General features: G+C 56.1%; 1 protein-coding gene across 1 annotated transcript in view; it reads left to right on the top strand.

Moving 5' to 3' along the window:
- The first annotated feature begins 349 nt into the window (after positions 1–349).
- The window catches only part of ABCB10 (ATP binding cassette subfamily B member 10), a 20,449-nt gene continuing 10,305 nt past the window's right edge, over positions 350–10,493 (top strand). Inside the window, 4 exon segments of the mRNA XM_018573293.1 lie at positions 350–947; positions 7,173–7,405; positions 8,021–8,176; positions 10,285–10,419. Coding sequence (XP_018428795.1) covers positions 350–947; positions 7,173–7,405; positions 8,021–8,176; positions 10,285–10,419 — 1,122 coding nt within the window.

A 10,493-nucleotide genomic window follows, 5' to 3' on the forward strand; every position in this document is an offset into this window, starting at 1 on the left:
TGACACCATTGCAGGGACTCCCTGGGACTGTACGGTCAGCTCTGTGTCGAGTCTCCTGGGCTGCAGGCAGGAAGGGGTTAAGCTGAGAGAGGTGGGCGGGGTTTGGAGGGAGTATTACAGAGGAGGGGGGTGTGGTCTGTATTACACACATGCTGGGGACAAGGATTACAGAGCTTCAGCTAACATGACATAGCAGATAATGAGAGGCACCTCACACCCAACTGTAGGAGGGGTGCCGCCTTATCACGGTGGCCCACGCTGGGCATATCTGTATCCAGGGCTCAGCAGATGGAGGCGACCCCCAGGAGGTGACCCCTTCCGACGCTGACCTTCACAGGGAGCTGCAGACATGCTGAGAGTCCCCCTGTGTCTCCCTCACCTGCTGGGGGGTGCCAGGAGCAGAGCCTGGCAGATCTACAGGAAGGCTGGCATCACCGTGTGCTGCTCATACAGGACTATAGACCACCGCAAGCCTGGCCAGTATGTGCCCTCTGGGACCCCAGCCCTGTCTGGCCAGTATGTGCCCTATGGGACTCTTACCCACTCTGGACAGTATGTGCCCTCCAGGACCCTCACCTCACCTGGACAGTATGTGCCCTCCAGGACCCTCACCTCACCTGGACAGTATGTGCCCTCCAGGACCTCCACCTTGCCTGACCAGCATGTGCCCTCCAGGACCCTCACCTTGCCTGACCAGCATGTGCCCTCCAGGACCCTCACCTTGCCTGACCAGCATGTGCCCTCCAGGACCACCTCCTTGCCTGTCTCCTGGCCAGCTTGTTCTTCTTCCAGCCACAGGTTGTATAGCACATCACCTTCCAGCCAGGCAGGGCCGGACTCTGAGCCCAAGGGTGAGGAGGGCTCAGAAAAAAGTGGCAAGAGCCTGGCCTCGCAGGATGTCAAGAGGCTGCTGGCCCTGGCCCAGCCGGAGAAGTGGAGGCTCTCAGGTATTATGGATCGGATTATCTGTATCGTATGTCCGCTATGTTGGAATGTGAATAGTTGTTCTGTTCAATTGGTTGACTGCCTGTCATTGTAACTGCTCTCGGGTCAATATTTACTAATGGTTGGGAGGTTCTGATGGGCCAGATTTGGGGATTTGCATAATTTAGCTCCTGGGAGAAAAACTTTACAGAATTCTAATGGAAAACAATGAGCAAATCCATCCACAGTTTAGGCAAAATGTCCAATTACAATCTTTTCATCCAACTGAATCTGTGTCCAGATTGGTTCAATTTGCAGAGAATCCTACAGACTATCAAGTGTGATTGGCCGCTGTCCAAATTGTGTGATATTCTGCAGAACAGACCGATCCATGAGTGTGATATTCTGCAGAACAGACAGATCCATGTGTGTGATATTCTGCAGAACAGACCGATCCATGAGTGTGATATTCTGCAGGTCAGACCGATCCATGAGTGTGATATTCTGCAGGTCAGACCGATCCATGAGTGTGATATTCTGCAGGTCAGACCGATCCATGAGTGTGATATTCTGCAGGTCAGACCGATCCATGAGTGTGATATTCTGCAGGTCAGACCGATCCATGAGTGTGATATTCTGCAGGTCAGACAGATCCATGAGTGTGATATTCTGCAGAACAGACCGATCCATGAGTGTGATATTCTGATAGTTTTAGGCCTCATTCACACTGCCGTGCGCGTACGTGCGTATTGTATCATATGCAACATATGCAAATAAATGGCTCCATACACATAGCCGCGCATGGAGCCGGTTATTTGCGTAGCGTATATATGCGCAAAAACAGAATGGAACCGAGATGTGTCCGGGCAGCGGATTTCTGCGTTTTTTACGCGCATACGCAGGTTTGCATGGGTATACGCGCGTATGTGCTTACAGTACCTTTTAAAATGTCCATTAGGAATGATGCATTCATAGACGCTCGTATATACGCAATATACAATTTTGCTTGCGTTGGGTGTGAATGAGGTCTTAGGCCCCGTTCCCACTGCACGATATGCAAATCGCGAGATCGCGTTTAAGCTTGCATTGAGCAAGTTTGAATCGTGGCTAAATCCGCTCCAAAAAGGGTCCTGCTGTAGCGACACGAGGACCCTTTGCCCCATTGAAATGCATTGGACCGCGATATCGCGCTGTAATTTGGCGCGATATCGCGGGAATTACCGCACGATAAATCGCTCAATATGAACGGGGCTTTAGTGTATTGATGTTTGTAGTTGTTACTTTGTATTTCATTGTTGTAGGATATATCTTCTTATAATATTAATAATAACAGGTTTAAAGCAAAATGCCCAAATTGCCTAGGCCCCTCCCCCTTTTACAAATCATCAAATGTAGAATGTACCTGTAAAAAACCAAAAGTCAGATGTACAATATATACACGGTATACTCCACCTCCATCTTCCTCATGGCTGTACGCATTGGAGTGTGTGTGGCCAGAGTGAAGTAAGGTCTCGCTCGCACCAGGGCGGTTGGGGATCAGCACCGATTTTATAAGGCGGCTTTTGGTGTTTTTATTTGTGTTTCGGCGCTGAAACGCAATTAAAAACTCCCAAAACTGCAATAAACAGCGCGGTTCCATTGAAAGCAGTATGGAAACCGCACTGATCAGCGCGGCAAAAAAGGTTCAGGGAGCCAATCGGGCAGTTCGATCGCGCGGAGCCACATGGTTGCATGAATGGTCCCCATGCAATCGTTCATGTCGGCGGATCCGCGCGGCCGAACCTCCCCGGTGTGAATGAGGCCCTTAATAGCACAATGTGACATCACAGGGATCCCGTTCCTTGTGAAGGGAAATATCAAATAAAAGCAGATGTAGAAAAACACTAAACAATCAGGCTGAGTAGAGAAGCCGGTCCCCTGCCAGCATGCTGCGGGGGGAGACCTTTGTGGTCTGTGTGGAAGCAGTGGTCTCTCTGCATTAGCCCAGCATGCCCCCTGCTGAGTCAGGGCCAGAGATATCCAATTGGCATGAGGTTTGCTGATGGGAGAGTTCCAGCTTTGACCCAGCAGGGGGTGAGTGGTCTGTGCCATAGCCAAGAAGTGTGTGTCCTGGGCCAGCATTGTGTGTTCTTGGCAAGTGGTATGTTCCCCCGGGTGAGGGGTGTCTGTTTCCCCCGGGTGAGGGGTGTCTGTCTCCCCCGGGTGAGCGGAGTCTGTCTCCCCCGGGTGAGCGGAGTCTGTCTCCCCCGGGTGAGCGGAGTCTGTCTCCCCCGGGTGAGCGGAGTCTGTCTCCCCCGGGTGAGCGGAGTCTGTCTCCCCCGGGTGAGCGGAGTCTGTCTCCCCCGGGTGAGCGGAGTCTGTCTCCCCCGGGTGAGCGGAGTCTGTCTCCCCCGGGTGAGCGGAGTCTGTCTCCCCCGGGTGAGCGGAGTCTGTCTCCCCCGGGTGAGCGGAGTCTGTCTCCCCCGGGTGAGCGGAGTCTGTCTCCCCCGGGTGAGCGGAGTCTGTCTCCCCCGGGTGAGCGGAGTCTGTCTCCCCCGGGTGAGCGGAGTCTGTCTCCCCCGGGTGAGCGGAGTCTGTCTCCCCCGGGTGAGCGGAGTCTGTCTCCCCCGGGTGAGCGGAGTCTGTCTCCCCCGGGTGAGCGGAGTCTGTCTCCCCCGGGTGAGCGGAGTCTGTCTCCCCCGGGTGAGCGGAGTCTGTCTCCCCCGGGTGAGCGGAGTCTGTCTCCCCCGGGTGAGCGGAGTCTGTCTCCCCCGGGTGAGCGGAGTCTGTCTCCCCCGGGTGAGCGGAGTCTGTCTCCCCCGGGTGAGCGGAGTCTGTCTCCCCCGGGTGAGCGGAGTCTGTCTCCCCCGGGTGAGCGGAGTCTGTCTCCCCCGGGTGAGCGGAGTCTGTCTCCCCCGGGTGAGCGGAGTCTGTCTCCCCCGGGTGAGCGGAGTCTGTCTCCCCCGGGTGAGCGGAGTCTGTCTCCCCCGGGTGAGCGGAGTCTGTCTCCCCCGGGTGAGCGGAGTCTGTCTCCCCCGGGTGAGCGGAGTCTGTCTCCCCCGGGTGAGCGGAGTCTGTCTCCCCCGGGTGAGCGGAGTCTGTCTCCCCCGGGTGAGCGGAGTCTGTCTCCCCCGGGTGAGCGGAGTCTGTCTCCCCCGGGTGAGCGGAGTCTGTCTCCCCCGGGTGAGCGGAGTCTGTCTCCCCCGGGTGAGCGGAGTCTGTCTCCCCCGGGTGAGCGGAGTCTGTCTCCCCCGGGTGAGCGGAGTCTGTCTCCCCCGGGTGAGCGGAGTCTGTCTCCCCCGGGTGAGCGGAGTCTGTCTCCCCCGGGTGAGCGGAGTCTGTCTCCCCCGGGTGAGCGGAGTCTGTCTCCCCCGGGTGAGCGGAGTCTGTCTCCCCCGGGTGAGCGGAGTCTGTCTCCCCCGGGTGAGCGGAGTCTGTCTCCCCCGGGTGAGCGGAGTCTGTCTCCCCCGGGTGAGCGGAGTCTGTCTCCCCCGGGTGAGCGGAGTCTGTCTCCCCCGGGTGAGCGGAGTCTGTCTCCCCCGGGTGAGCGGAGTCTGTCTCCCCCGGGTGAGCGGAGTCTGTCTCCCCCGGGTGAGCGGAGTCTGTCTCCCCCGGGTGAGCGGAGTCTGTCTCCCCCGGGTGAGCGGAGTCTGTCTCCCCCGGGTGAGCGGAGTCTGTCTCCCCCGGGTGAGCGGAGTCTGTCTCCCCCGGGTGAGCGGAGTCTGTCTCCCCCGGGTGAGCGGAGTCTGTCTCCCCCGGGTGAGCGGAGTCTGTCTCCCCCGGGTGAGCGGAGTCTGTCTCCCCCGGGTGAGCGGAGTCTGTCTCCCCCGGGTGAGCGGAGTCTGTCTCCCCCGGGTGAGCGGAGTCTGTCTCCCCCGGGTGAGCGGAGTCTGTCTCCCCCGGGTGAGCGGAGTCTGTCTCCCCCGGGTGAGCGGAGTCTGTCTCCCCCGGGTGAGCGGAGTCTGTCTCCCCCGGGTGAGCGGAGTCTGTCTCCCCCGGGTGAGCGGAGTCTGTCTCCCCCGGGTGAGCGGAGTCTGTCTCCCCCGGGTGAGCGGAGTCTGTCTCCCCCGGGTGAGCGGAGTCTGTCTCCCCCGGGTGAGCGGAGTCTGTCTCCCCCGGGTGAGCGGAGTCTGTCTCCCCCGGGTGAGCGGAGTCTGTCTCCCCCGGGTGAGCGGAGTCTGTCTCCCCCGGGTGAGCGGAGTCTGTCTCCCCCGGGTGAGCGGAGTCTGTCTCCCCCGGGTGAGCGGAGTCTGTCTCCCCCGGGTGAGCGGGGTCTGTCTCCCCCGGGTGAGCGGGGTCTGTTTCCCCCAGGTGAGCGGCCTACGCACACAGTTTGTTCTTGCTCAGTCCTGATGCTGCTCAGGAATTATTCTGCATCTCCAGAGAGGAAGTGAAGGACCATCTGGGGACCTGAGAGAGGAATTAATTATCTGTGTACACCTGATCGCTGTCCTCTCCGGAGCCGGCAGGTTGGACCTCCCTCTGATATCTCACACACTGTGGAGTCCGCTATGATGAGACTTCTGATCCTCACTTCCTGTCTTCAGGAGTACTAGGAATAGGGCGGTGCCACAAAGGGGAGTACTAGGAATAGGGTGGTGCCACAGACAGCAAGATATCAGGAATAAGGGGTGTATTAGGAAAAGTGGGTACCAAGAATAGAGGGGTACAAGGAATGGGGGGTATTGGCAACCAGGGCAAGTGTACTTGGAAAAGGGGCGTACCAGCAACAGGGTGCACCAGCAACAGAGGGGTTACCAGGCATGGGCGAAGGAAGGTACCAGAAACAGGAGGGGGTACAAGAAACTAGGGGTAAGACTCACCAGGGTAATAATACTGTGTGACTGTGGCGGGGCATTAGAGTGTATGCTCCTGTGGTGCAGAGACACCTATGAATGGTTTTGTACACCACTCTGCTCTATGTTGGCGATGAATATCCGCACACGGTCAGCTTGGGCTGTGATGTGGGGGAGGGGTCTTATCTCTCGGGTGGATGTGGTCATAGTGAAGAAATCTTTGTGTAACTTTCACCAACTTCTCTATCTGCGGAACCATCCGGAGCTGAGCGGACGGAGACGATTGTCTGTGTGTCCGCTGAGTCCGGACTCGCATCTGATATCTCCTCCGCCCAGCACATCGGAATAAAGCCGACTCAGCTTCTACGACTGAAACCCCCCAATACACACCACGGGGGGATCTGCATTGTCTAAAGATTTCGGCTGTGTAGACTTTCACTGTGCAGTATATAGGAGAGCGATCACCAGAGCAATGTGCAATGTTCAGCAACCAACCACAACCAGCCCTTACACGCACATGAACTTTAATGGCCCCCCAGTCTTAGTCCGTAGTGTTCAGTATTGGGTTGGCTCCGCCCTTTAATGGCATCCCAGTCTTAGTCCGTAGTGTTCAGTATTGGGTTGGCTCCGCCCTTTAATGACATCCCAGTCTTTTGTGAGGTCAGGTACTGATGTTGGGGGAGGGGCTCGCAGTCTCCGCTCTAATTCATCCCGAAGGTGTTCTATGGGGTTGAGGTCAGGACTCTGTGCGGATCACACTCATCCAGCACGTTATTCATCTCACGTGCCCCACTCAATATGGCCGCCGCTTGAGTGGGGCACGTGAGATTAATAATGTGCTGGATTAGTGTGATCCTAGTTCATATTGATACTTCATTGCTGTGCTGCATGTGTATAGGGCAATGCTGTGCTGTATGTGTATAGGCCATTGCTGTGCTGCATGTGTATAGGGCAATGCTGTGCTGTATGTGTATAGGCCATTGCTGTGCTGCATGTGTATAGGGCAATGCTGTGCTGCATGTGTATAGGGCAATGCTGTGCTGTATGTGTATAGGCCATTGCTGTGCTGCATGTGTATAGGGCAATGCCTTGGCTGGCGCTCGTGCAGAGAGTTTCCAAAAAAAATTAATCGATCAAAAAATGTTTACTCAATCAAAAAGATTAACGATTAATCGAGAAATGAATCGTTAATTTGCACAGCCCTATAAAAAAAGTGTTGTTGTTGTTAATTTTAAATAAATATAGTATTAAAAATGATTATTATTATTATTCACTTTAATTATTAAAAAATATATAATCAATAAATAATGATACAAATAAGACACATTCATTGTATTTATTATTTTAAATATAACAAAATAGTAATAAGGTGTTTGGGATTTGTTGATCTCAGCGATTGTTTTTCCACGTTCTTGGTAATAATATTCTTTTATCTGACGCGTATCGGTGATATTTGATATTTTGTATTCTCAGCGGCGCTCGGATTCCTCACCGTGTCCAGCGTCATCACCATGTCGGCGCCGTTCTTCCTGGGGAAAGTCATTGACGTGGTCTATTCCAACCCCTCGGGGGACTTCTCCTCCAGCCTGACCACACTGTGCGCCGTGCTGAGCGGAGTCTTCCTGTGCGGAGCCGCCGCCAACGGGGCCCGCGTCTACCTCATGCAAACCTCAGGTACGATGGAGCCCTCCCCCCCCATGGGGAGGGTACGGGGGAGGGAGGTAAAAATGAGCCAATTGGGTGATTCGGGCATTTTTTTAAAATTATTATTCCTCTGAATATAAGAATTCAGAGAGATGTAGAACTCCTGAAGTGACATTTCTCATTTTACAAATCAACGTAATACGTAAAGCAATAAAAGACGGCATGACATGCAGGGCTTTCTGTTGAGAAAGCCCAGCACTACCGCCTTTACATTTTAACTATCTCTGCCTAGCTCAGGGATAGGCGACCTTGGCTCCCCAGCTGTGCTGAAAACATAACAATCCCCTCGTGCTTCTGCCTCTGGGAGTCGTGCCTGTGGCTTGCAATGCCTTATGGGATTTGTAGTTTCAGCACAGCTGGAGAGCCGAGGTTGCCTACGCCTGGCCTAGCTGAAACTCCAGAGGGCTTTACATGAGCCGGCAGAGTGGTGCGCGCTCCTCCTCCGAATCATCCAGCTGTATATTGCACACAAACCTGCAGGAGATCGAACTACAGCTGGCTATGCAGGCTAATCACAGTCTAGCAGTAAAACGACTCGCCGGTATTATGGATCCCACTTTGTATATTTTCACTTCCTGTTGATTTTAGTAAATGTGATGTCATCCCGGTGAGGAGAGTTGTTCCGGATCTTTGGATAAATCGACAAGACGCGGACCGGAGAGCTGATCAATCGGTTGTCATCGGACTGCGTTGTGATCGGAAGGTCGGTCACGGAGAACCTCTCGGACGGGCTCAGAGCGGTGGCGCAGGCCGCGGTTGGAGTCGGGATGATGGTAATTCTGGTGCTGATGTCATGAATTGGGATTTACTCCCAGGCTGCATTTTTTGGGGAAGCAAGTGAGGAGAGGAAAAACGTTACAAGTCCGGGGGTTTTCCTAGGCTAAGATGATGTCATCAGTCTGCTGCAGGCAGGAGGAAGCACTTCCTCAGTCTCCCCTCCCCCACTGATCACATCAATAATATAACTTTGTATCCAGTCACAAAGTGAGAGGCTGCAGCTGATTGGATGCTCTGGGCTGGAAGATTCCAAAACTATTGATGTTCCCAATCTAATGAAAGTCTGCACTGTGATTTGAGCTTCTTATGGATTTTGATCCCTCTTTTCTCTTCTCCCTCTCTCGCTCTTTCTCTCTCGCTCTCTCCCTCGCTCCCCTCTCTTCCCTCTCCCTCACCTCGCTCCTCTCCCTCACCTCGCTCCTCTCCCTCCCCTCGCTCCTCTCCCTCGCCTCGCTCCTCTCTCTCTCCCTCGCTCCTCTCTCTCCTTCGCCTCGCTCCTCTGTCTCGCTCCTCGCTTCTCCCTCACTCCTCGCTCTCTCCTCCCTCTCTCTCCCTCGCTCCTCTCTCTCCTTCGCCTCGCTCCTCTGTCTCGCTCCTCGCTTCTCCCTCACTCCTCGCTCTCTCCTCCCTCTCTCTCCCTCGCTCCTCTCTCTCCTTCGCCTCGCTCCTCTGTCTCGCTCCTCGCTTCTCCCTCACTCCTCGCTCTCTCCTCCCTCTCTCTCCCTCGCTCCTCTCTCTCCTTCGCCTCGCTCCTCTGTCTCGCTCCTCGCTTCTCCCTCACTCCTCGCTCTCTCCTCCCTCTCTCTCCCTCGCTCCTCTCTCTCCTTCGCCTCGCTCCTCTGTCTCGCTCCTCGCTTCTCCCTCACTCCTCGCTCTCTCCTCCCTCTCTCTCCCTCGCTCCTCTCTCTCCTTCGCCTCGCTCCTCTGTCTCGCTCCTCGCTTCTCCCTCACTCCTCGCTCTCTCCTCCCTCTCTCTCCCTCGCTCCTCTCTCTCCTTCGCCTCGCTCCTCTGTCTCGCTCCTCGCTTCTCCCTCACTCCTCGCTCTCTCCTCCCTCTCTCTCCCTCGCTCCTCTCTCTCCTTCGCCTCGCTCCTCTGTCTCGCTCCTCGCTTCTCCCTCACTCCTCGCTCTCTCCTCCCTCTCTCTCCCTCGCTCCTCTCTCTCCTTCGCCTCGCTCCTCTGTCTCGCTCCTCGCTTCTCCCTCACTCCTCGCTCTCTCCTCCCTCTCTCTCCCTCGCTCCTCTCTCTCCTTCGCCTCGCTCCTCTGTCTCGCTCCTCGCTTCTCCCTCACTCCTCGCTCTCTCCTCCCTCTCTCTCCCTCGCTCCTCTCTCTCCTTCGCCTCGCTCCTCTGTCTCGCTCCTCGCTTCTCCCTCACTCCTCGCTCTCTCCTCCCTCTCTCTCCCTCGCTCCTCTCTCTCCTTCGCCTCGCTCCTCTGTCTCGCTCCTCGCTTCTCCCTCACTCCTCGCTCTCTCCTCCCTCTCTCTCCCTCGCTCCTCTCTCTCCTTCGCCTCGCTCCTCTGTCTCGCTCCTCGCTTCTCCCTCACTCCTCGCTCTCTCCTCCCTCTCTCTCCCTCGCTCCTCTCTCTCCTTCGCCTCGCTCCTCTGTCTCGCTCCTCGCTTCTCCCTCACTCCTCGCTCTCTCCTCCCTCTCTCTCCCTCGCTCCTCTCTCTCCTTCGCCTCGCTCCTCTGTCTCGCTCCTCGCTTCTCCCTCACTCCTCGCTCTCTCCTCCCTCTCTCTCCCTCGCTCCTCTCTCTCCTTCGCCTCGCTCCTCTGTCTCGCTCCTCGCTTCTCCCTCACTCCTCGCTCTCTCCTCCCTCTCTCTCCCTCGCTCCTCTCTCTCCTTCGCCTCGCTCCTCTGTCTCGCTCCTCGCTTCTCCCTCACTCCTCGCTCTCTCCTCCCTCTCTCTCCCTCGCTCCTCTCTCTCCTTCGCCTCGCTCCTCTGTCTCGCTCCTCGCTTCTCCCTCACTCCTCGCTCTCTCCTCCCTCTCTCTCCCTCGCTCCTCTCTCTCCTTCGCCTCGCTCCTCTGTCTCGCTCCTCGCTTCTCCCTCGCTCCTCGCTCTCTCCTCCCTCGCTCTCCCCTCGCTCCTCTCTCTTTCAGTTTTTTGTGTCTCCACAATTGGCCACCTTTGTGCTGAGCATCGTCCCCCCCCTGGCGGTGGTCGGAGTGATCTACGGCAGATATTTACGGAAAGTCTCCAAACTGACCCAAGATTCTCTGGCGGAAGCCACCCAGGTGAGGACATGACGGGTGCTGTTTTCATGTTATTTCATATATTTTAATTAAATGTCGTTGTATAGACCCCCCCC

Source organism: Nanorana parkeri, unplaced genomic scaffold, assembly GCF_000935625.1.
Source record: "Nanorana parkeri isolate BGI_ZX_2015 unplaced genomic scaffold, ASM93562v1 scaffold2320, whole genome shotgun sequence".
NCBI lineage: Eukaryota > Metazoa > Chordata > Amphibia > Anura > Dicroglossidae > Nanorana > Nanorana parkeri.